The sequence below is a fragment of the Ovis canadensis genome, chromosome 10 (genome assembly GCF_042477335.2).
Source record: "Ovis canadensis isolate MfBH-ARS-UI-01 breed Bighorn chromosome 10, ARS-UI_OviCan_v2, whole genome shotgun sequence".
NCBI lineage: Eukaryota > Metazoa > Chordata > Mammalia > Artiodactyla > Bovidae > Ovis > Ovis canadensis.
In genome coordinates, this window is record NC_091254.1 from 47,850,516 (window position 1) to 47,877,815 (window position 27,300).

The 27,300-nt window shown below is 45.3% G+C and overlaps 1 protein-coding gene across 2 annotated transcripts in view; it reads right to left on the minus strand.

The window, feature by feature from the left end:
- The window catches only part of LOC138446887 (phospholipid-transporting ATPase IB), a 480,129-nt gene that overhangs the window by 209,681 nt on the left and 243,148 nt on the right, over positions 1-27,300 (minus strand). For both annotated transcript variants that reach the window (XM_069602276.1, XM_069602277.1), the window contains exon 26: positions 3,176-3,359. In XM_069602276.1, the coding sequence (XP_069458377.1) occupies positions 3,176-3,359 (184 nt within the window). The remainder of the gene's footprint in view (positions 1-3,175; positions 3,360-27,300) is intronic.

Consider the following 27,300-nt stretch of genomic DNA (forward strand, 5'->3'; position numbering starts at 1 on the left):
TATCTCCTCAGCCTCCCCTTAGCCTGGCTTTGCCTTCTGGGTCCTATTTCACAAAAGCCTCCAAAAGTGTGAACAAGGAGCCGGAGGGAGGGAGATGGGCTGTTTTGGGGGTCGTAGTCTGGGCGTGTTCTGGCGGTATGCATTGTTAGGGGTGATCCTGCTTCACTTCACGGTTCCTATGTATTCAGTTAGCCTCTCCTGGCACTGAGTCCTCCTTGGTTGCCTTGAACTAAAACCTTATCTCCTGTTCTGAGTCGCAGGGCAGCCCACAAACTCAAATCCGTCACTCTCCCAGGAGAGAGGACCATGCACAGATACTAGGAGTTCTGCCGTTGTCAACTTCCTATTAACTTTAGGTTACTTTTGAAATTACATTTAACCATCTACAGAAAATGAAAACCAGCCAAAGATATAGTATTTTTTAAACACTTTTTCGAGAGGAGGCCACATAGTATCTGGTGTTAATACTAAGGATAGGAGCTCAAGCCACGTGAACCACATCTGGGCATTCTGCAGATGGCTTGTCTCTGTGTGGCTCCAAAAGCTGAATGAGATTCTGGAGTGGCAGGAGTGGGTACATGTGGAGAAATAAAGCTTCCCATACAGGGTCATCAAGGATTCCAAGGGGAATGGCTAAACAAATAAAGAGGAAGCTTGTGTTTGACCTGGACCCCCTGGCGTTCAACCTTCCATGAGTACAGAGAACATCTGCTGGAACCATCCAGAAGGCCCTGGCTTAGTGCTACAGTGATTTCTTTTCAGAAAACAAAACAAAACAAAATCCTAAATCAAAATGCTGTTTTCATGAGGTTGCTCAAAAAACATTAAGGAGGCAGGGGGCAGAAATGACTCTCTCCAAGGAGAACAGGCAGCAGAAGGCTGGAGACACAGCATGACATGGGCTGGCCCCGCACAGTAAGGCCCCGACGGGCCGGCTGGCAGGCTGGGGCCACCCCGTGGACACAGCACAGGTCAGCTGGGGAGAAACAGAACCAGGGCTTTGCCGACTTCATCATTTTCCCGAGGACAAGTCTTTGAGCTAACCTTTTTTTTCCTTCTGGATATAACTTTCCAGGGCACATTCTCAAGAATCCAATCAAAAACGTGCTCATCCACATTAAAATAAACAGATCAAGTGCTAAGCCATGAACTTTGACCAAAGACGTTTATCACTTTATTAACTTCAACCAAAGGAACTCGGTCAGTTGTGGCATGTCCTACCTAGCAATTATGGCAGAGGAAACATCCTGGTGAGGGGGCTATGCAGTAAGCAGAACGCAGACCTGAAATAATGGGATCTCTGTCTACACCTGAACAGGATGGTGGACGGCAGGTAGGGGGGCCATGCAGGGATGCTTGTTGGCTAGAGACCCCTGGTGTTCCTCCGTGTTCAGTCTTTGGGGCTGTCCATCAGCTCCTCCAGCATAGGTGATGTAGGCTGGTTGGACAAGAAAAGCCCCAAACAGAATCACAAAGCCCTGCTCTCTTCTGCATCTGCCCTTTCATTTTGATTTGCTTGTCATTTTGATTTGCCTTTAATTTGAAGAGACCAACCGCTCCAGATCCCACATCCTATTAGTCCAGTTTCAATAAAGCAGGTCACGGAATCTCCCTTCCCTTGACATTTGCAAGAAAAAGACGGACAAATATTTGCCTGGAGCTCCTAGGAAACCTCTGAAGACCCCTGCCAGCCATATGATGCTATAACTCAAGCATTTAATAATGCTGGGGTGCATAACATCTCCAGGTGCCGACAGCCTGCAGGAAGCACGAGTCCCACAGGCCTTGGGGCAGTCGACTCTGGAAAGGAACCAGGCAGGTGCGCGGGGCTAGTTCCCCAAGGTCGTGTGCAGCTCCGCTGTTCTCTGACCCTGGGGGCTGGGACCCGCGGTAGGTCACTGCTTATAAAGGAAGCCCAGTTTTCCCACCTATAAAGTCGGAATTCCTTCTCCTACCTATGTCAGTCATCATCTTGAGGATTCATTTGAAATCGACAAAAGGAACAAGGTTGATTTTGTGCACTTTTTGGACTTATAAGGATCCCGCTGTTCTCTGTGTTTGCAAAACCACTAGCTGGCAGGTGGCAGGCGGTGGGGATTTGAGATGGCATCTAAGCAGAGGCCCACCTCTGAGAAGTGGGGCCTTAAAAATGCAGAAGGCCAGTCTGCATCCCTGGGCTTGCAACAAGTTCTTCCACACTTAACATGCAGCCCCAGATTTCAGAGTCAAGGAGGAAAAGGCCATGATTACTCATGCTCATGTGACAAGGTTAATGCATTCTCCCAAAGACTGAACACAGAGGAACACGAGGGGACTTGAGCCAACAAGCAGGCATTTAATCCCAGCACACTGTGATCGGAGACAGGAGGAAACGGCCTGTGTTCTCTGAGACACCTAGATTTCCCGGATGGTCAGGGAGCAAAAGTGGTCTAGATGCAAATCCCAGGGGGCCAAGAGCTTGGCCATTTCCCTTCACTTTGGGGCTGTCACTGAGAACTGGACATTCCGTTCGGTCTCCGACTGCTAGGACAGGAACTACTAAGTATGTCAGGAGCCTCTGCTGAATCGAACTGCCAAAAGCTTTGTGCTGCTGACCACGGTGAGGGGTGGGGGGAACTGCTGCCCAAGCCTGGGGTTCCTGCTCCTGACAGCTCACCTGACAGCAGTGGCCTGTGCCCCTCATGGCACAGCCAAGAGGGTGGTGTCTGTCAATCACTGATTCCCCCGACCTTACATGCCACGTGAGAGAGAGGGTTCCAGCATCTTCTGAAAGAGAGGAGATGCCAGGAGGGGGATACAGAGAACAGGTACTACAAGCACAGCCATCCTTGGGCACAGAGGATGCTGGAAGAGAACACGCAGCAGTTGCAGGGTTTAGGGGAAGAGATTATTATCATAAAATCAGAGATCCACCTGTTGGAAATGACCTCTCAGCTGGATGACAGAAAGCCTGGCCCTTCCCACAGCTGAAAAAGAAACCCAAACCACAGGACAGGGCCTCGTAACTATACAAGATGAAGCTGAGAGAGAAACCCAGCTACACCAGTGGGTTCTCCTCTATGTCACCTCCAAAGGGGCAGCTGAAGGATTGGACTGAAGGTCAAGTGCCAGCTGGCCTTCATGCCCAGTGGACTCTGTCAACTACATATGACAGCTGGTCAACCATGTGGCTCACCTGAGCAATGGCGTAATCCGAGTTGTTGGTTGCCTGCATGCCCTCGTTCCCACTGATGCCTACACCCACGTGGGCCGTCTGGATCATGCCTACATCATTGGCACCATCCCCGATGGCCAGGGTGATGGCTTTCACCCGCTTCTTCACCACATCCACTATCTCCGACTTCTGCAGAGGAGACACCCTAGAGGAGGAGAGAGATGAGTTAGGACTCTACGGGTCCTTCCAGAGGAAACAGCTGTAATCTACATTTCGCTGCATTAAAAGGGCTGCTACTGAATAATTTCCAAATCCAATACAGACGGTTTTAGGCTCATGTGCAAAGAAGCTTTCAGAAAACAGTAGCTTGTGGCTTTCAAGTATGTGCCAGCTTCACAAATGAAATACACAACTCAAGCTAACTCAAAACACAGCCTCTCAGTAATGACACTGCCGGGTGGAAGCCATACGTGCAAACTCCTCTGGGGCATGCCTGCCCTCCCAGATGATAAAGGCAGCCGAGATGCTCACAAAGGTCTTGGGATAGGTCTTCCCAATAAATCAGAAAACTAGCACAGATTCATTTTGCTTTGCCGTCCATAACATGTAACTTAGGGAGGGCAAGGGAATTTTCTACAAAACCTGCTTTCAGAAAAGGGAATGAAAAATTGGCAGGGCTTGAGAAGTGCAGAAAAGAGGACTAGTGTGAAAGGAAAGAAGAAAGAGGTCTCCATCTCCACCCTGGAGATGGAGGCAGCGTTTGAAGGGCAGCCAAGGCAGAAGGGCTGAAGACGGGCAATCCCAGGACAGAAGGTCCACAGAGACCGAACTTGTAGAAGCCCTGCCCCAAAGGAGATGGTGTGCAACCGGTACCTGAGAGGGGCTATTTCCACGGAAAGTCAAAGACAGTGGGCTCTTTTCCATAGCCCACCTGGGGGAAAGAGCAGTATAAATCTATGGGGTCTAAAACACAGCACCATCAGTTATGATGAAGTGTTTGTTCAGAGTATAAAACCAGATAATAAAACATGGTGGCTCAGATGGTAAAGAATCTGCGTGGAATGCAGGAGACCCGGGTTTGATCGCTGGGTTGGGAAGATCCCCTGGAGAAGGGAATGGTTACCCACTCCAGTATTCTTGCCTAGAGAATTCCATGGACAGAGGAGCCTGGTGGGCTACAGTCCATGGGGTCACAAAGAGTGGACACGACTGAGCGACTAACACTTTCACTTTTACTTTTCAAAATGACTAGTATATGGTGCGTGTGTGCTAAGTTGTGTCAGTCATGTTTGACTCTGTATTGCACACTCGGAACTAACACAACATTGTAAATTACACTCCAGTATAAAATAGAAGCTAAAAAATTTCAAAACCACATCTGACTGGTAATATAAAAGGGGAGGTTTTCTACGAAATGCCATAGGACTGAAGTTACTATTCCTTCTCTGACCTCATAAAAGAGCAGGAAGGATGAGAGACCCCAAGGGGGGACACCAGCACTTTAAGTGCTAGTCCCTAAATTGCATTTACTTCTATGAACCCTTATTGATATATATTCAGTGTGACTGAGCACATCCTTTCTGCAGGGTGTGTTTGTCTCTTTCACCTTTCCTTCCTCATCCTGCCTGGCCCTCACCCCTCACTGCTAATCCAACGATTCATACAGTGGACTTTCAATTCATGGGGACTAACTACCACAATCACGGTTCTAAGATTAATTACATCTCTAACCATACTATGGGAGAAGGCAATGGCACCCCACTCCAGTATTCTTGCCTGGAAAATCCCATGGATGGAGAAGCCTGGTAGGCTGCAGTCCATGGGGTCACTAAGAGTCAGACATGACTGAGCGACTTCACTTTCAATTTTCACTTTCCACTTTCATGCATTGGAGAAGGAAACGGCAACCCACTCCAGTATTCTTGCCTGGAGAATCCCAGGGACGGGGGAGCCTGGTGGGCTGCCGTCTATGGGGTTGCACGGAGTCGGACACAACTGAAGCGACTTAGCAGCAGCAGCAGCAGCAGCAACCATACTATGAATAACAGGGGGAAAAATACTCTTCAACCTACACAAAAATACGTTAATTTCTGTATAAGTAACAGACCTAGAAACATGGTGAATGAAAGCATTCAAAAAATGACCAGACGCCTCTGTAAGATCTAAACTTGACACCCTCAGAAGTAGACAAAAGCACCCCCTCCCCCCACTGCCTGTGGTCCAGGAATGGACGCTGTTTACAAGCTTCCTGACTAAACAAGCCAAAGGTCTTGATTCTGTTTCCTACCAACATTCCTGGAAACATTATAGACTTACTACAGGCTTTTTGTGACAGCTCCTAGTGACGTATAGCTGCCAGCACTCTTAGGCCTCTCGCAGGGCTCTCCTGGGGCTAGCACGTGAGCTTGGTCTCTTCCCACTCACCCTCCCCCCAACCCCAGGCCTCTCTCCATCACTGTGCTTTGACTATGATAAGCCGATGGTGAGGCCCTGAGTATCATCTTAAACAAGCACTTAAGAGGGTGGAGCAGACACTGGCTCACCGAGTCTCTACAAACAGTCTCGGGATGTCGGGTGATGCAAGTCCTCCAAACAAGGTCTGTTTAAGCACTTCGCCGGGTGTTTGCTCTCTGCACAAGGATTTCAGTCTGAAATCACACGCTATTGAAACCTCCAACACTTCAGTGCCTTTGCACTAAGAACGATCAACGCAGGGGCTAGGAGAGTAGGCACTAAACTTGCTGACTGAATGAAACACGGAATCTCATTATTGGTGACAAACAGCTGCATGAATTAATGATGAGCCCTGATGCTGTCCAGCCAACGCTATGACACACAGGCCAACATGCCACTGGGTTTGCTAAGAAATGAAGCCAAGAACCCAGGTGTGCTAGCACCGTTACTTATTTTGGTACGGTTGAAATGCACACATTTTGATAACACTTCCTGTATTTTGCCAGTTTCAGCCATAAGGTGGTCTCCCTCTGACGTCAGCGGAGGTTGAGTGTGTGCTTTGGGCACAATATGACAAATCTGGGTATGCGGGGGGTGGGGGGAAGCAGGCAGGAGCCCTGTCATCTCGCTTTATAACCTGCTGGGACAATTCTACAGTCACTTTAGGAACTTAACACATATATGTGGGCATATATTAAATTCAAACTGCAGAAAGTGTAACATTTCTGCAGCATCCTACAGGTACAAAGATGATTTTCAACATGGTCTAAGTATTCATTTTCCATAAATGGTAAGTAAAAATGATTCCACACTCCAGAAAAGACGCTTCAGGTACAACTCAACTCTCAGAAGCTGAAGTTGAGCTCATCTTCAGACTCTACCAAAAAGGAGGAAAAGAGGGAGGAAGGGGAGGGAGGGGGCAAAAGCAGGAAGGGAGGACAGAAGCAAAAAAAGAACTTGAGAGGCTTTTTAAAAATACTATTTATATAAACTGACTGCTATAACAATACATCAACCTTTTCTACTGATAATATCCTTATTGTTTAAAAGGTTCACTCACCTCATTTGATATTTAATATTTAATAATCATATAAAATCTGGAGGGGTCCCTGACTATCTTAGAGCTGTATACACACACACACACACACACACACACACACACACAGAGCACAAAATACAGATTCTCCTACGTTTAGTGTTGGACCTTGAAAAACAAACTCGCCCGGGCACTTTCACTGGGATGCATTACCCAAGGTTTAAGGATGAAAATTTTCAAGACCAGATTTTCTGGTCCTCTGAGGTCATCTTTATATGACCTCCGCATCTTGATTACAAATACTGAAAGTTTCCTCAATAAACAGGAATTTTAAAAGGAAGGATACTATCACCTAATGTGGAGATGAGGCCATCTATTAATATTTATCACTGACCTCAGTGACTACCTGCTCCCTAATGGCCCATCTTGCTCCCCAGCCTCCGAGGGGAAAGACCAGGCATCCCACAGCATGAGTCAGAGGGAACCTGATCTTCTTTATTAAGAGAACAAAACCATTATAACCTGATCCTGCACCAGGGCTGTAAATGCTGCCTGGGCAACTCAGGCTTTCAGAAGTGCTCTTGGTAAAGGGAGGACACCCCGGCTGAAGATCAGCTTACGCTGCAACTGAGAAAGGGCTCCCTTTGAAATCAGGATATCCAGCTTGTGGGTTCAGGATTTATCATCTGCACTTGTGTCCATGACAATTTTATCACAGAGCAACTTAAGAGGTGCTCAGACAGGAGGCTGGCTTCTGAAAATCCAACACTGACACCAAATGGTGTCAAATCGATTAAGATCTGGGCAACTGCAATTTATAAAAACTTTACTAGGTTGTATGTTGTGAATGACACTGAGTTTTATATTCACTGAAGTCGACTGGTTAGCGTGTTTCTTCCTATACTAGGCGCAGTTGAAGAAAGCTGGGATTCAAATAAAAGATATAGGATCCTCCTGTTCCCAGGCTGCAAGAGGGATTAGAATAACACATTTAAATACCTTAATGTTTTTAGCACAAAAAGCATAAATTCGATACTCTGCTTCCTTAAAATGCTTTATTAAGGCCCCCAAGACCCTCTCAGGAGTGTCTGCTTCCTTGAAGCTAACATACATTAACTACTCCCCACTGTAAATTTCACTACTATTTCAAAACAGCATGCCTGGCCTCAGATCCAGGGCAGGTGGGTATAGGAAATACAGTCGGGAGGAAAGCCGAGAAGGGCTTGAGTTTTGATGTCTCAGAGCAAGCTGACGGCTCCATCAGGACCAGGCATCATGAGATGCTGCAAGGCTGAAAATGAATGACGACCATGGTGCTTAAGAGAATGACCTTAATCACACCTGCCCATCACCTGTGCCTGGAACAAAGGCCCCCACCTGGTTAATGATCAACAAGCAGGGCAAGCTGTAACTGCTCATACTCTGCAAAAAGAAGGCAGCCATTTCACCACTGACCTTCACCCCAGTCCTAATCCAAACAGCCAAGAGTGCTGAGAGGCCCAGGGATACTGGTAGCCAGGACAGGTTCCCATGCCTAGGGGGTTAGTGCACAAATCAATGTCTCTTTCTCCTGCCCTTTTTAAAAAAGATTTGAGAGTGGGATTTGTTGGGTGAGAATAGAAGTGAACTAAACAAAGGTTTTTCTTTTAAATAACACAGACCTGTCTCAAAGCTAAAGCTTATATTTAATAAACTGGAGAAGGAAATGGCCACCCATTTCAGTCTTCTTGCCTGGAAAATCCATGGACAGAGGAGCCTAGTGGGTTACAGTCCATGGGGTTGCAAAGTGTCAGACATGACTGAGCACGCATGCAGTGCAATGTATATTTAATAAAAACCACTAATTCTTGGTCTCAATAGCAGGAAATAATATGCTTCCCTTTTCATGACCATACAAGTAAACGTGTGTAAACCAGGAGATACATTCATCCAAACCCATAGGACGTACAAAACTAAGAGTGAATCCTACCGTCAGCTGTGGCTGGTGGGCGATAGATGTTGGTAGTGGGGAAGCCATGCATGTGTGGGGCAGGGGGACAGGGGGATATCCGGACCTTTCCTTCATTTCCTGTGAGACTAAAACTTCTAAAAATAAAGGCTACTGGAAAAAAAAAAATAGCATTCTACCACTCCCCAAACAGAGCATGAAAATGATTCTTGATGGCTCTGGACACCTGCTAAAGTCCTGGACAGAGGACTTTACGGCCTGCCATCAGGAGAGATATGGCCAGCCATCAAGCACGTGGGGCAGGAGGTCCTGGGCTGGTGGGCACACCTGGTATAGTGAACACCCACGGGGGTTTGTGTAAAGAGGACGTGGGCCTTAAGGCATGTGCACCCCCAGAGGAAATGAACGATGACAGCAGTCAGCCAAGTCTACTGCAAAGCTGTATCTGTAACTCGTTCTTCAAGCTGATCGAGGCCATCGTCATAGTGCTTCATCAGATAAAGCCTCATCTGAAATGCAGTCAGCTATGCACTTCTGTCTCCACAGCTGGGCTCTGAGCTAGCCAGTGTTTGGGACCTGCTTTACAGCACCAGACACAACAGGTAGTAAATGAACATTTGCCGAATCATCTATTTTTTTAAATGATTCTTTGGGACTTCAAATACAGTTCCCCATTTCCTCCTTCTTAATTATAATGAACAGTTTTCATTTCATGTTCAAGGACACACTTGGCATGCTAAGTGAATATTGTTCATCTTGCAGTTTGATTAAAGAAAGTGCAAGATTAAGAGGATTCGTTTGCCTGTTCAGAGAAGCCCAAATCACAACCTTTGATTCCACCTGGTACTTTCAGAGGAAATGAATTCACCAACAACCACATGTATCGGGTTACCACCTCTCGCAACCTCTTGTGCCACTGCCAAAGAATCAAGCCTGCCGTTTACAGGCTGGTAGTGGGTCGGTGCCGCCAGCACCTGCCAGGCCCACCTTGTCTGGCAGGACCACGCTGCCTCAGGACAGAGCGCCTTGATGCTGAGCTTGTAACGAGGACCAAGAGAGAACTCACCAGACACCTGACTGCAGGGCTAGGGCTGGTACCAGACTGGGGTCAGGGGGAGAGAGAAGGGGAGAAGGAAGTTCCAGCTGAGACACTTGAGATGTGTGTGTTGGGAGGCTGTTCCCACAGAGGGGCTCCCAGCTCCACGAAGATGGGTCTAAGTTCTCAGCCCACAAGAGCCTTGATGCAACCTTATGATTCTACCCACCTTGCAGCCAAACATGGGACCAAAGTGGGCCCCAACCAAGAGGATGTGTCGGGAGCATGAGACTAGATCAGTGTCACAGTGAACACCCAAACTCTTCAGTTCACTTACACATGCACACTCATCCCCAGAGTGTCTAACTAAACTGAATAGGTAAATATATCCCTTACATACAATGAGCTCTATACCGAGAGCGTATTTGTTAAGTCCAATTTGTTCTAAATTCAGCAGATAGCCTAGGTACCCAAGTGACAATTGGCTATATAGTCCTGTACTGTAATAGGTTTATCATACTTTTCACACAAACAGTACATAAAAGAAAACACTTGCATCTTATAGTACAGTACTTTGAAAAGTACAGTAGTCCAGTACAACAGCTGGCACACAGGGCCTGGCATCAAGAGACCAGACAAGAAGAGTTACTAACTGGAGCGGGGAGAGGGCGTGGGAGATGGTAGAGCTGAAGGGTCGTCAGCAACTGGAGATGAAGGGCCCGGTGCAATGTCGCTCATGCCTGATGTTTATGGAACGCACATTTGCATCTTTGAAAGTCTGCAACGTGAAGGTTCGTGTGTAGGGGACCTACCGAACTACAGATAGACTGAAGTATGATACCTTCTGTGTCGTTATCTGTTTTTCAAGCAATGTAACAAAACTCCAACAAAGCTACTTTGCCCTCTGGTTCTCAGTTTCCTGCTGGTACTTTGGTGGGTTAGTGGGGTGACAGCTAAAGGGGTTTCTTTCTGAGGTGATGAAAACGTTCTACAGTTGACTGGGCTGATGGCTGCATACTTGCGAATGTATGAAAACCCACTGAACTGTACACGCTTAAGAGGGGAACTACATGGTATATAACATTAAATCTCTACCAGCCTGTTTTTCAAAATAAAAAAATAAATGTTCACATATTGAGGTCTGGGGAAGTCATTCTGAGTTCACTTGAATGAGTTGACTCGAATTGGATGCTAACTAGAACAGCCTGTTTGTGGCCTACCAAACATACACTGTACATCTGCTTTAATTATCAAAGAAAAGCACGCACTGACCAGAAGTGAAGAATTGTCCGCATTCAAAATAAAGATTAAACGCCTCCCTTCCTGGGACGCCAGTGCTGGTCCTCCTTTGATGGTAAGTCTCCCTCCCAGGTGCCAAGGTCATGCTGATTCTCCGTGGACGTCAGGCTGGTCTGTGATTTGAACCCTTGAAGAAATGTATCCCTGGCTTGTTGAATGCTCTTTGTTCTGACAAGATATAAAACTGTGCTGAGAACCCTGCTTCTCCGGAGCAGTTTCTCAGAGTCATCTGGGAATCAGGCTTCCGGGCTGTAGTCCTCACTTTGGCTCAAAGAAAACTCTTCTATTCTTACTGCTGATGGTTTATTGAACTTATTAGCCCTTCCCCTAAAGCCCTGTGTCAGACGTCTCCATGCATAATTTAATATACGGTTTCTTTCTCTACCAACCCATTAAATAATATAATCATTTACACTACTATTCATACCTACACAAGCAAGATTTCAGGTCTTTCAGAGTGAAGACAATGTCACCCCTTTTTCAATTCTCCACACACCCAACGATGTGCTTGGCACACAAGGGCTTCAGCTCATTTACCCTCGTGATCAAGGCTGTAGAAGTGATGGAAGCCCCTCTGCTGTGTGCTGTGTGGATGGATATGCATGGAGCAAAGAGCAAATGAGGAATGGGCGGCCTTGTCACTGTCAGCACCCCTTCCCAGCAGCTCTGTCCCAGAGGAAGTGGGGAGCTGAGCAGAAGGCCTGCATCTGAAGATGGAGGTGAAATAATACCAGCTTTTTCTGAACCATCACCACTGTACAATGAGCCCACTCCATCCTCATGCCCTAAAACAGTGCCCATTTTTCCCTAGATTCAGTGACAAACACCACTAATGTATGTGCAGCCGTCACAAGCACAACCTCCTCCCCAAGTGACCTCAAACACGGAAGCCTGGTTCGCTTCATTCAGACGCCACATCATCCTCCTTGCTCTCAGCTCCAAAATCAAAACAAAACAGCAAACCATAACCCAGCTGGGGTGCAATTAATACAAGTGAAAGTTTATAGACCCAGTTTTATGCTTTCCAAAGAAAATGGATGGAAACGTATAAAATAATGTCTACGTAATTTTTACGTAATGGCTGGCTACGTAAGATAATATCAGTGAACAAGTCAGAAACAAAACTACCCCTCCAGTAGATGACCATTCTCAATTACCCTATGATTCTAATAAAATCTGTGATTCTTCTCTTATATCGGATACAATCTGCTGGTGCCTGGTGCCTCAGACAGTAAAGAATCAGTCTGCAATGCAGGATACCCCAGTTCAATCCCTGGTCCAGGAAGGTACCCTGGAGAAGGGAATGGCTACCCATTTCAGTATTCTTGCCTGGAGAATCCCATGGACAGAGGAGCCTGACAGGATATAGTCTGTGGGGTCACAGAGAGTAGGACATGATTGAGCAACTAACGCTTTCACTTTCATAGTAAAAGACAACAGAATCTAAAAAGCACTTCATTTCTGAGATGATGATTAAAGTCACAGAAAGACATTAAATTAGAATGTGAATGTGTTCTTCGTCTCTGATACAATTCTAAGAGCTAAAATGATGTATGCCTCTGTGTCATCAGACAATTCCCCACTAGGTGCTCCCTCTCATGGGGCTCGATGGAGCCACAAAACTCTACGCAGAGTTCTTCTAAAATCAAAGGAATTTTCAGTCAAAGGGAAAGGCTTTTCAACATTACTGAAAAGATGGTTTGGCTTCCAAGAAGCTAGCTGCAGCCTATTAAGTCATATTTGCAAAAGCAGCACCTCCTCCACCACCCTCCTCCCCGCCACCACACACACACACACACACACACACACACACACACACAAATCACAGAGGGGTTTTGTTTTTTTTTTTCTGTTTGAAATGTTTAAAAGTTGGAGTTTCCCTAAGAAGCAAACAGAAGGCTGCTGCTTCCTGGCGAGATAACCACTTGATGGATCTGGGCCATCAGCATGGGGATAAGCCCACTCTGTCTGACTTGCTCACAGATATCCCCAGAGGCCAGGGCCAGTTAGTTTAATGAGACACTGACATGCTCTGTCAGTTTCCTTTCTACATTTGGGGACACTTTTTATCCATATGCTATAAAGTTTAGGTCATTAGTTGAACAAAAGAATATATATGTTAACAATCCAGCTACACAGACTGCAGCCAACTGGTTGACCAATATAAATGCATCTGGCAATTAAGTTGGACGGATAGAGACATCCCCCCAGCTGCTGAGGTGCTGCAGTGATACGGTGGGCCATCAATCCCCACTGAATCAGATGGATCTGCAGGGCACCCAGCAGCTCTTGGAATAAATCACACTGTGTGTGTGTGTATGTGTGTGTGTGTGTGTGTGTGCACTGTCGTGTCTGACTCTTTGCGACCCCACGGACTAAATCTCGTCAGGTTCCTCTGTCCGTGGAATTTCCCAGGTAAGAATACTGAAGTGGGTTGCCATCTCCTCCTCCAGGGCATCTTCCCAACCCAGGGATCTAACCCGCGTCTCTTATGTCTTGTGCTTTGGCAGGTGGGTTCTTTCCCATAGCACCACCTGGGAAGTCCATAAAGCACACAGACATGGTGCTAAATGCAAGGGAAGTGGTTTCTTTCCAAGTCCTTGAGTGAATGAAGGAGAGAAAAATATACACGAATGTTGGCTCCGTACATATTAATGGTAATCGGAAATAGCCATTTTCTATTTCTTCCAGATGCACGTTAATCAAGGAAATAAACTCGTCCTAAATTTGAGGAGGTTGTTTTGATGCAGGTGTGGTACCTCTTTTCCTGCACACTCACTCACCATGCCCAGGGGAAAAGGACACCCTTCACAGGCAGGGAGACCCTTCACTCCAAAGCATCATCACGGGTCCCTGGTGGGGCTGCCAGTTCTCAGACATCTCGTCCCTGAGAGAAGCTGGGAAGTGACATCGCAGGCATGCAGACCCCGTCCTTCCACACTGAGGCTGGCATTCCTGCTGCCATCTTCCCAAGGCAGCACCACACTTGGTGTTTCCCAACATAACACCAGTGGTCACCACACTCCTGGGTACGTGGTCCACTCTCACGATGCTTGTGGATGGACCTATCCCACCAGAACGAGAGTCTCCACACCTACAGCTGCATGTCACCCTGGTCTGTGAGGAAGGCAGTATTGTGCTCATCAAGAGAAGAGGAAGCAGCCTACCACACACACACACCTAGAACATTCTGCCAACACTCAAAGGATTCAGCTCTGAGCTGTTGGCTTAAGGAGCTGGAGAGGGTTTTATATGTGTCTGTGTGTGGTGAGGGGAGGTGGTCGAGAGGGGGTAGGCAGCTGCAGGACCACACCCAGAAGAATCACCCAGCTCATGGGCTCCCATGCGCATCACCCGGGCTATCTGTGATGCCACCTCCCAGCTTCACCTGTGTGTTTTACTCACCCAGTGATCTGACACGTGCTGTGATTGTCCTGCCAGCATGTCTCTGATCTGTGGTTCCAAGGTGGCACCCACCTGGTCTGTGCCTTCTCTCAGCACAGGAGCTGCAGTCCCACCCTGGGGAAGAGTCCCATGGGAGGGCCAAAGACCCCCACGGTAATCCAGACCCCACCCCTGCCCCCAGGATGCCACACTCCAGCACGAGAGATAAGAGCTGCTTATTTGTCACCTCAGTTGGGAGGACAACGAAAGTGACCAGCACATCACAGTTCAGCCAAGGACACAGCAGAGGGTGGTAAGTAAAGAGATGTTAGGAGACAATCATATAAAAGGAACCCTTCTCTGAGCTCATCCTGAAAGGACGGCCAGACACGGTGGCCAAATAGCCCAGAAGTCTTCACATGGAGGGAGTGTTTTGAACAGAATTTGGCAAAAACTAAATAGACTAAAAATACACAGTGATGATGTATGGGTACATGTGCAGCCCCTTAAACTACTACAAATGGGGTGATGTAACCAGGTATCACTTCTGAACAGGCAACTCAACTCCAGGAACTTCTGCTGAGAAAGTAAACGGATAGCAGATACGTCAAGGTGTCAGCATGGTGAGAGCACTGTTCACTGTGTTGGGTGTTTTTCTTAAAAACAAAAGCTGATGAACAATCATCAAAAGCCTCACTTATTCCACACTCCTCTTACTCCTTTAATGACCACCTTTGGCCCAGATCGCAGCCACCTGAGTTACACTACACCACAGGGTATTCAGGCTTCCCCAGTGGCTCAGCAGGTAAAGAATCTGCCTACAATGCAGGAGATACAGGGAACTCAGGTTTGATCCCTGGGTCAGGAAGATTCTCCAGGAAAGGAAATGGCAACCCACATGACGGGCACGATTTTTTACATATAATCTCAGGCTTGCTCACTACTCTTGGATGAGATTGAATTTGAAATAAACCAAGAGTGTAGGAGGTTAACTTAGTTATCTTCAAATAACCACAGAGAAGGTTCCAGGAGAATCAGAAAACCCATCAACTTGAGAGTCCCTTGGACAGCAAGGAGATCAAACCAGTTAATCCTAAAGGAAAGCAACCCTGAATACTCATTGGAAGGACTGATGCTGAAGCTGAAGCTCCAATACTCTGGCCATCTGATGTGAAGAGCCGACTCACTGGAAAAGACTCTGATGCTGGCAAAGATTGAGGGCAGGAGGAGAAGGGGACACAGAGGATGAGATGGTTGGATGGCATCACCGACTCAATGGACATGAGTTTGAGCAAACTCTGGGAGATAGTGAAGGACAGGGAACGCTAGCATGCTATATGTAGTCCACGGGGTTGCAAAGAGTCAGACATGACTTAGCAACTGAACAACAACAAATCAGATCCACAATGAAAGCTCAGTTTCACCAGGAAGACATGCAATTGTCCCCTGAAGACAGCATGGCTGACTGAGTTCACAGACTGTGCAGTCAGTGCCCCAGAGCCTCTCAGTTTTCTAATCCACTAGGAAGGTCATGGCACCCCACTCCAGTACTCTTGCCTGGAAAATCCCATGGAGGGAGGAGCCTGGTAGGCTGCAGTCCATGGGGTCGCTAACAGTAGGACACGACTAGGCGACTGGTGGGCTGCCGTCTAAGGGGTCGCATAGAGTTGGACACGACTGAAGCAACTTAGCAGCTGCAGCAGGATGCAGTTATAAAACTCATTTAACTTTTAGATTTGGGCCCAACAGAATAACACATTCTTAGGCTTTAAAATGGAGAAGGCAATGGCAACCCACTCCAGTGTTCTTGCCTGTAGAATCCCAGGGATGGTGGAGCCTGATGGGCTGCTGTCTATGGGGTCGCACAGAGCCGGACACAACTGAAGTGACTTAGCAGCAGCAGCAGGCTTTAAAAATGGGTATCTTGCTACTATACACTTTGCTGAATTATCAACATAATCCCCAAAGGATTCTATTTTTCCCCCTCTAAAATTCTTTCAAAATAGACATTTTGTAGATACAAGTAGGATATCTCTACACACAAGTAATATTTTTTTAAGTAGATTTTAGATAACACTGAACAGAAACTAAGGAGACACTATTATAGTTACCTGATTTTTTCTCCGTAATGATCAAAACTTCCTGTTTTAATGTTTTTTCCATTTATTATTTTTTTTTCATTTTTAGAGAAGTAAAGTTTATTACATTTGAAACAATACAGCAGAAATCTCAAAAGTTTACTCATTAAATATAGTTTAATTCTTACAAATCTCCTTTTGAAAATGCAATTCATATATGCTGCAACCTCTGAAGTTTCAATTCAAAATGAAGCATGAATGCAGCAATCAGGAAAAAGCACAGAGATGGCTTTGTCAAATACCTGTACAAATCAGTACATACCTCTTCTGTCTGTGACACAGGAGGAAAAAAAGTGACTCTAAACATATCCAAGTAAATGGAGAAAAATACATTACTACTTGAGGCAGACCATGCTAAAAAATAATTTACAATGATCAGTTTGCATTTATGACAGTTAATAATGCCTTTAGATTGAACCAATGAAATTAAGGTTAAATTAAATTTTCTGAGCAAGCATCACAGGTTTGTCTACCCTGCAGCCTTGCTCTGCTCGTGGGAGTACTATGCCCAGCGGACCCTTTCCTAAACACCCTGCCTCTCCCTACCAGGAATGAGCCCACGGCCAGCAGCTCACCACTCAAGAGGATCCCTGATCAGCTTTGCTCATGATGGGTGTGTCTGGTACCCTGATGGTGGTGATGGTTTCACGGTCATTTGCATATGTCCAAGTTCAGACTGTACACACTACCTGTGTGCAGCTTTGGTCTATCAATGATAGCTCAACAAAACTTAAAAATATTCAGGAGTCAAGGACTCTCAGGAGACTATGGTGTTTTATATCTCTAACTGTGTTTTCCTGGGTATACCTAGTTTAATTTTCTCTTTTGACTCTCTTCTGCATTTGACTTGCAAATTAATATTTCAAACACAGAATCTCTCCTTTCTTTCTCTGAGTGCAGACCATGATATTAAATTACAATAAATTCCTGTTTTTGAAGTAAGAGGTTTCCTGACCATCCCCTGAATCAAGGCTGTTCCCTCCAGACACTGCCTCCCTCTGAGAACTCTGGTGCCCAGAACTACACGCCATCTATACCCCCCACCCGCCCACTCACGTTCCTGTGCCTGCTTCTTCTCCTGACCAATGCGCCCGACCCGAACCCGCAGTTTCCTGTTTCCCCTCAGGTCACTTCTGTCCATTCTGAAAAGTTCCAAGGTCACCTCCTCTTTGAGAGAGGTCTGCCCCAGTGACTTTCCCTATCTGGCCCACCCACCCGACTAGCCCAGCCACCCTCCACTACTCTCCTGTGGTCCCCTGATAAATATCTCAATCAGAGCCCTCACCCCATCATCCTGAAGTGATCATTTATGTTTCTGTTGTCTAGTTCCTAAAGGCAAAGATGACTTTCCTTAGGAGGACATCCCTGGTGGTCCAGTGGTTAAAAGTCCGAGCTTCCACAGCAGGGGGCAGGGTTCAATCCCCGGTTGGGGAACTAAGATCCCACATGTTGTGCAGTGCGGCCAAAAAGTAAAAATTAAAGATGATTTTCTTTTGTATTCTCAGTGCCTGGTACAATGCTTAGCACAAAATGTGCCAACTATAATAGAAGTGTCAACTTTTATCCACTGGAAGGAAAAACAATGCTAAGGACCCACAACTGGATGTTACTAAAAACTATTCTGATAACTTCTCTCTAGAATGGTGTTATAACTTCATCGTCTCTCAAGGACAAACACTGATTTCCTATGTTAGCTCTCAAACTTCCTAAAAATCTTGGCATAGAACCAAACTGGGTTCCTGTATTCTGACCTCTATGTCTTTTAAACGTGAAAGTCGTGTCTGACTCTTTGCGACCCCCATGGACTATACAGTCCATGGAATTCTCCAGGCCAGAATACTGGAGTGGGTAGCCTTTCCCTTCTCCAGGGGATCTTCCCAACCCAAGAATCGAACCCAGGTCTCCCACATTGCAGGCAGATTCTTTACCAGCTGAGACACAAGGGAAGCCCTTATAAAAATTGAAGTGTAATAATTTACAATACTGTATTAGTTTCAAGTATACAGTGAAGTGATTCAGTTATACATATGTATATATTCTTTTTTCAGATTCTTTTGCATTATATGTTGTTACAAGACATGGAAGAAAGTTCCCTGTGCTATGCAGTAGGTCTACGGAAAACCCCATGGTATGTACATGTGGGAATGATGGTGGGCTGGCTCTCTGCAGATACTAAAAACATTCAAAGAGAAAGAACAGAAAAGACATTTTGAAAACGCTATAACCCAAACCAGAAATAACTGCTAATACAAACAGACCCCTTCACAAATGCAAGCAGGTCACAGGTCATGGGTCACCTCAAAGCGGTCACAGCCATACTGTTTACTCTCCTTTTGGGGCTTAAAAGCATTTTAGTTGATGAACAGGCTCTGAGGCAGAAACATCTAAACCCATGCTAATGCCCAGCAGTGCAGTAACTTCTTTTGATTAATTTACCAGGACTGAAAGCACAAGAAAGAGATCAAACCACGTTCTGTGCTAAACAATTAAACAAGCGGCCACTGCCTCCAGGATGGTGTATGTCAGGATGAAAGCAGGACGAGGTTGAATGAAAAAGCAACAAATAGCTTCCATTGATTAATGCTTATAGGATTTTTTCCCCTTAAATGTCATAACATTTCATTCAAGGGTCCAACCAAAGAGTTTATATAACATTTACAACAGAAAAAAAAAAAGTTCCAAAAGCTTAAGAAAATTCAGATGTGTAGTAAGGAGAAAAATCAGGTCAGTTTCAAAGATCTTTCAAAATGGGTAGGCAGAAGTCTGGCCAGTTTGTTGAAGAATCTTCAACATGAAACAGCACAGGGTGTGTGTGTATGGTGGGGGGAGAATCTCACTGTCTCCTTTCACCAAAAAATAACTTTTACTATGAGTGAAATTTTCGCAAGCTATTTAGCTCATTTACAACATACAGTGCTATCTACACATACTGATTTGAAAACACAGAGCTAAAACTACTAAAGTACAAACAGATCTACTAAGAAACTTGAATTTAAACCAAACTGACTTTCAAATCAAAATGAACTACAAACATGTTAGAAATGGACCCTTGCATTTTCTCAATCATTAGCTGAATGGATTTTTTTTTTAAACCCAGTGAATCCTTCTGTAATGAAACAAAGCTCACTCACATATTGTACTTATAGAAAAATACCTGAATAGAACCAGCTAAAAATGTCAGACTACGGGAAAATCAAAATTGGCTAGTTTTATATCCCCAGGGAACATTTCTTAGTTAATTCAGTATCATGTTTAAATGTATTTCTGTGCTCGTGGTATTGCTCACTGCTGCTCTTCCCCGTCTATACAATGGAGATGATGAGGCATGCCTGCAGGGTCTTAAGCAGAAATGACAGTATACACAAAGCAGGTATCCAAACTCCACACGAGCTACATGCCTCACTGCACAGTCTGCACTGGTCCTCACTAGACCATCCTGAGTGGTCCCTCCTCCTGGGAGACGTTCCACGTGGCCAGCTCCCCTCCATGCTGGTGCATCACCTCAAGCGTCAGATCAATGCCACCGTATCCTAAAGACTCCTTCTCAAGCAGCCTTAAGGGCAGCTATTCTTCTGCAAAGGTCCTCCAGGATGTAAGACATCGCAATACCCTTTACTAATTCTGCCAAAAAATTAAAATAGAATTCCTTAAACTCTTCTGTGGAAAGACCATAAAAACTGGAGAATGCAGAAAACTGACTCTTCTTCTGACCTGCCCATAATCCTGCCCCTCTTATGAGTCCAAAGATCATGGATATAGCAGCATGTTTTCCAGCTTAAGCTGGTTCTAGCAGGCTTGAATTCCTTATTGCCACTAAGGTAAAATAAAATAAAATAAAATAACAGGGTCATAGATGAGATGGATGTATCTCTTGATCCCTATTTTTCCTTTCTCCTATGTGTACACAAAACCAAAATTACCCTTCTAAAGATTTTTGAAGATGGCAACATCCTCCCTTGTTAAAAAACAAAAATTGGAAAACCCTTGGGTGAGATCAGAAAACCTGAGAAAGAAGCGTCTCATTTTACAAAGGAAGTGGGGAGATGTGAACATGATCCCAGCGGACCCTGGGATTCCCCCAAACGAACTAAATGCCTCCAATCTAAGACGTTCTGGCTACAGGGGTGTTTTGAAAGCCCAGATGGAAGAGCCAGAGATGACACCACAATGTTTAAAGTATGAAATTAAGAAATACCTACTCCACAGTGACTTTCACTCTGGTTGTGAAAATTGGCTTTCACTCTGACCTGTTTATACAGCTCAGACTTAAATGCAATTCTCTCTCAACACTCTGAGCTGGGACTGTAAGGTTTTAGCTATTGAGGAAATGCTTGCTTTGCTAGTCATCGTCATTGTTGCTGAGGCTTAAACAGTGTCCATCCAAGGCAGAGGATGCACTGGAAAGTTTCCTTTTGATAACCCGATCCTCAAAGTGCAATGAATGAGCAAAGAACATAGTAGACTCAACCTGGCTTCATTTCTTTCTAACCATAATATAACCTCACAAGTATTTGAACACCTACAATATACATGTGTCAGTCACTTCAGTCATATCTGACTCTTTACGACCCATGGAGTGTAGCCCGCCAGTCTCCTCTGTCCTTGGGATCTATCCAGGCAAGAATACTGGAATGAGTTGCCATACCCTCCTCCAGGGGATGTTTCTGACCCAGGGATCAAATCTGGGTCTCCTGCATTACAGGCAGATTCTTTACCCGCTGAGCTACCTGGGAAGCCCCATAACATATAAAGTCATCTCAAATATTTTCCTTTAAAAAAAAAAAAAGACTGTTACGTGTACAGAAAGGGACTATTTGAAATCCTTCCAAGTTCAAGTTCAAATTCTTGTAAACACTTTACTAAGGAACTTTAACTGTGGGCAAGCATCACTCTTTTTCCTTTCCTAAGTTCAATAACCAGGGAGGTGCCCAAGCCATGTTATCCATCCTGCCTGAAGCGCAAGTCCACTGCAGAGCCCACCAACAGCCTGAGAGCTCTGGATCAGTCTGCCCTGTTCCGCCTGGACTTTTGTCTTTAGGTTTTGGGACTTGAATTGGTTTTATCATTAGTGCCTTGAGCGTATCAGCGAGCACACCAATTGCAGCTGGAAACATGATGAACATGAATGACATTATCTGGATTTTAAAGTCTTTTCTGAAAAGCATTATTTCAATGGTGGCAGTCCCTGGGGTACCAATGAAGCTGTAACAAAGGCTTACTGCAGGAGAATGAGAACTTGGCCCCAAAAGATACCCAGAGCATGGTGAAAACACTGGAAAGCACAGACATGTGGAATCTAGCCCCATGTTCAGCATTCTGTCCAAACTAGGGAGATCTACTCCTGCAACACTATTTCTCTTTGATTAAAATTCCTTTTTTGGCACCAAAAAAAATATATTGCATTTCTAGGAAACTGAACAGGAGGGTAAAACTCAGGTATTCTTTGTTTGCTTGCTTAAAAACTATTTTTGAAATGAAGCAGCAATGAAAGTCCTAATCACATTAGAAATTGACACTGGCACTTACTTCATTCATGTAATATTCATTTGGTTCCTTATCTTTCTATCAACACTGCCCTGCCTGAATTCATATTCCTCTACATGTAAATTCGCCAGCACATCCCCAGTTGCCAGGAAAATTCCACTTTCAGTCATAGGTGGATATAATACAGAGCATCAGTGGACTTAGACCAAGTGAATGAAATATTCTAAGTCTTCCTGAGATAATCCTGAAGATGACACCAAATCGAATTCAAGCACCTCACGTAGGGTATCAGAAATAAGATGGGCTATAAATAAAGATACATTAATAGTATAACGGACTTGACTTTAAATTTTAGGCTGGCTCCCCTGTCATTGGCACGTAACTCCAGTTGACATCAAGCAGTTTGCAGCATAAAGCACAGGGCTTGTCATCAGCCTGAGGAAAACAAATGGAAAGGTAAATTATATACCATCCATGCTTCCTCCTAATTCCAAAGCCAAATCAGAAGAGGTGGGTCCCTGCCCTAGCACTCTCCTCCTTCCTCCTCCCAAACACTTAACACGACCATACAGTCACTAGGGTTTTCTCGAAAGGTGTTAATTTCCCTCCCCCTTCAGCTTTACTGAGATATAACTGATATGTAACATTAAGGCATAGAACATGTTGATTTGGTACACTGATACACTGTAAAATTATTAGCTTGGCTCACACCTGCATGCTGTCACATAATTACCATTTCTTTTTTCTTTTTTGTGGAGACAATTTTCAAGATCCACTGTCAGCAACCTTCAAGTATATAATATAGCATATCAGCTGCAATCAGTACTTTGTGCATTAGATCCCAGAACTTATTTATCTTACAAATGCATGTTTGTATTCTCTGGCCAACATCTCCCCTCTAACCTGCTCCCCAGCCCCTGACAACCACCCTTCTCATTCCCATTTCTATAAGTTCAGCTTTTTCAGATTCCATATATGTGATAGCACACAGAATTTGTCTTTCTCTGACTTACAATTTCCCTTTTATCATCTGCAGGACATGGGACTATATCCTTGAAAGACATATTGAGTTAGCCAACCCAATATCTAAGATCCTTTCCTCTGGACTGCAATCTGTGTCTAATCAGCAAAGAATTAAGAAAACTCCAGTATTTCTCTCCAGACAAGTACACATTAATTTCACAGCACACTTTGTAATGTGGTTGTTGTTACATTATCTGAGGTAAGTCACTCTGACTACAGTGGCTTTGAGATTTCTGACCAAGGTCACATAATAAGGATACAGTTGAGCTAGAATCCACAGTCCCATCTCCTTTCTCAATCTAATTAACAGTTTGCAATTACTTTCTAATTATCACTACCACAGATGCAACTGAAATGATCCCATAATCTCAAATTACGGAACCACATTTTTACAGATTAAGCTCTCCCCTTCACCCATCCCTTTTGAAGGGACCAAGGAAAGTGCATTCGAAATGACATGTGCAAAACCACATACAGCACTCATTGCCCAGCAGTGTCTCTAACCCCACACCCCTGCATATTTGGGTAGAATGAACCTCACTCACACACACAGACACCGACACACACACACACAGAGGAGGACAGAGGCAGGAGGGCAGGGGGACAGTGAAAGCAAGCCTAGAAGAGAGCAATGAAATATATTCCACAGACAGTTTCAGGGTTAAAAAAAAAAATCTACTGCATTCAGATTGGTTTGTAAGTTGAGTAGTTTGAAACCATATGCTTGTTTTCTACGCACATTCGGTATGTTGAAATTCAGAGAGACTGCCAACAACGCAGAGCACTAAATGGCACCAAAGGTTGTTAATAATAAACGCTACCGAAATGTCAAAACTGTACTCATTTATTTACGCAGGGAACACTTCCTTTTCCACTGCTGTCAGGAAAAGTTGGACGATGGTCTAAGAAAATTCATACCTTAGGGTGCATTAGATCTCCAGAACTTATCTATCTGACAGACACATGTTTGTATTCCTTGGCCGACATCTCCCCTCGCCCTTGCTCTCCAGCCCCTGAGAACCACCCTTCTTGCTCCCATTTCTGAGTTCTTTTTCAGTCTCTTCCTTCTCACAAGACTGAGGCACTTACTGGAAGACGTTAGCTTGTAAAAATTACCACATCCACAGAAGATAACAAATGACTTTAAACATTGCTGCCACGCTAGAAGACAATATATACGTTTTCCTTCCTAAGTAATAGATGTAGTCACAGGATTAACTTACATCCTACAGCATTTCAAAATACTTTCCTTCTAACCCAAAATGCTTTTTCCAAGGACATTCCATCAATGAATAAATCAACTGCTAACTGACAGAAAGCATGCTTCTCAAGGGCCTTCACCTCATTCATCAATATAGGTTTTCACAACTAATTAGCATTCTTGCTAAGGTTAAGACAAACTCAGCAACAGGTGAAGTGGGTGAAATTGATCAACTTGTTGAAAGCTTTAGAACAAATTGCCGCAGAACCCTTTCAGTGGCGCTGCTGGACACCCCGGCACACACTGGTCTAATGTTTCTTTTCCAACCCAACACATGCCAGAAGCTGATGCAAGGTCTCCCATTACTAATGACAAGTGTGACTGGTAGATGCCACATGTGAAAGTGGAGTTGTGGTCCCAGATTCCGTGACCACCTACACAAACTGGGTTTATCTCCTCCACACCCACGAGCTGACTCTTTGTGCTTCCTTCCCGTGACCAGACGTCCACCCCTCAGCAAGGATCTTGGGGTAAGGACATAGAGAACAGACTCATGGACATGGTCGGGGAAGGAGAGGGTGGGATGGATTGAGAGAGTGGCATGGAAACACATGCATTGCCATATGTAAAACAGTCAGTGGGAATTTGCTGTATGATGCAGGGAGCTCAAAGTGGTGCTCTGTGACAACCTAGAGGGGTGGGACGGGGGGCAGGTGGGAGGGAGGTTCAAGAGGGAGGGGACATGTGTATATCTATGGGTGATTCGTGTTGGTGTATGGCAGAAACCAACACAATATTGTAAAGCAGTTATCCTCCAATTAAAAACAAATTAAAAGAAAGCACTTCTTTGAGTCACTGTCTCCCCTTAGGTTAGTTTGCTGGGGCTGCCATAACAAGGTGCACACCTGGGCAGCTTAAACAACAGAATTGTATTGTGTCAGAGTCCAGGAGGCTGGAAGGCTCCATCAGGGGGTTGGCAGGTTTGGCCTGAAGCTCCAAGGGAGACTGTTCAGGCCCCTCTCCTCACTTCTGGTGGTTTGCTGGCAACTCTTGACACTCCTTGGCTTGCAGAAGCATAGCTCCAACCTCTGTATTTATCATCACATGATATCCTGACCACGTTCCTCTCTCTGTCCAAATTATCCCTTTATATAAAGTCATCTTGGATCAGGGTGTATCCTAATCCCGCTGCTGCTGCTGCTGCTGCTATTCAGTCGTTTCAGTCATGTCTGACTCTGTGTGACCCCATAGATGGCAGCCCACCAGGCTCCGCCATCCCTGGGATTCTCCAGGCAAGAACACTGGAGTGGGTTGCCATTTCCTTCTCCAATGCATGAAAGTGAAAAGTGAAAGTGAAGTAGCTCAGTCATGTCTGACTCTTCACGACCCCATGGACTGCAGCCTACCAGGCTCCTCCATCCACGGGATTTTCCAGGCAAGAGTACTAGAGTGGGGTGCCATTGCCTTCTCCGGTATCCCAACGATCTCACTTTAATTTAACTAATTTAATTAATTACATCAGAATGACTCTTCCCACTAAGGTCACAATCTGAGGAACAGGGCAGGTCTGGACTTCAACACAAGGATTTGGGGAGACAGCTCAATCCACAACACCCCTAAATCTTCCACCTCTTCAAGATCCCTCCATCTCTCAAACTGGAACCTAGCTCCTCCAGGAAGTCTTGTGATACAAGGGTGCCCCCCTTGTATCTCCGTCCCCCCACAGTCTCACATTTCACATCCTTCAGATTGAAAGGGGCAGCAGCTGCCTTCTCCTCAGCCTCTAAAGGCCAGTTCCAAACCTCTGCTTCCTCCACCTACTGTAAAATCTCTGGTTATGGGTTCCCTTCCTGAGGTATATTCCTCAGAGTAAAAGGCCCCAAAGATTCACTGCCGATAAAAAAAAGGAGGTGTCAAATAAGTCAAATACGTGTGGGCATCACAGCCTACTATGGATTCCCCTTCTGAAAAGATAGACGATGCCAGCAGGGGAGACACTAACGATGGTGAGAGGAGCAGGAAATACTCTGCGAAGCAGAGGGCCTCAGCAACTCCCAGCCCCTCACCTGTCCCAATTCTTCCTTACGCTGTCCCCGCGTGCTGTCTGCCGTAGCCATGTGCTCGCCGCAGACATGAACAATGCACTTTATCTCATGTGCCTCACACGCACTCTGAGAAACTGACTCTTAGAAAGACCTGGAAGGAAGGCTGCTGGGGTTTCCCTCAATGAGCATCCACAGCGGAATCTCTACAATGAAGGAGGAGAGACGCCCAAGCACATGCCCTCAGGTGGCTGGCTCAGTTGTGACCAGAGTCGTCAGAGCTCACACATGTAAAGGGCAGGTCCAACCCCAGAACACAACTCTCCTGGTTTTGGGGTCCAGCTTTCTCCCCCAAAATACCATGACATCCAAGCCTCATTTTGTAAAGGGCTGTATTTTAACTGAATGTCAGTAATTCAACATCCCTAAGCATTTAAACTTAAAAGCTAAAATTCTGCTTGCATGTGTATTTCAGCTATTCTAGGAACACTTCTATTCTGGATACTCTGCCCATTAGCTGCTAATTACTATCAAGGGGGAAAATTCCAGTATCTTAAGAAACAAAGCAGCAATCTGATTTTAACCTCACACATCATCAATGTCCTTAGAATGTGAGGTTTACATCCAGTAAACAGCAAAGTTCCCATAACATCCTAGAATTCGCTGATTTTTAAACTAATTCTTTGTCAGACAAAGGTCTATCCTACAAAACTAAAATTATGAGAACTTACATTAAGTGTTCTTTTAAATAGTTGTTCTCTTAGGTAGTTCATAGCAACTACACACGGTTTTAAATGTGTGGTGACTGAAATAGCTTTATTTACCGTAGCTGTAGTTAAGAAAGGTGGGGGCTTCCCTGGTGGTGCAGTGGTTGGGAATGCACCTGCCAATGCAGGGGACATATGTTTGATTCCTGGTCCGGGAAGATATCACATGCCATGGGCAACTAAGCCTGTGTGCCACAACTACTGAAGCCGCGCTCCACGACAACAGAAGCCACTGTCGCAAGAAGCCCATGCACCGCAACTGGTGAGTAGCCCTCACCAATCACAACTAAAGAAAGCCTGTGCGAGGCCATGAAGATCCAGCAGGCAAAAATGA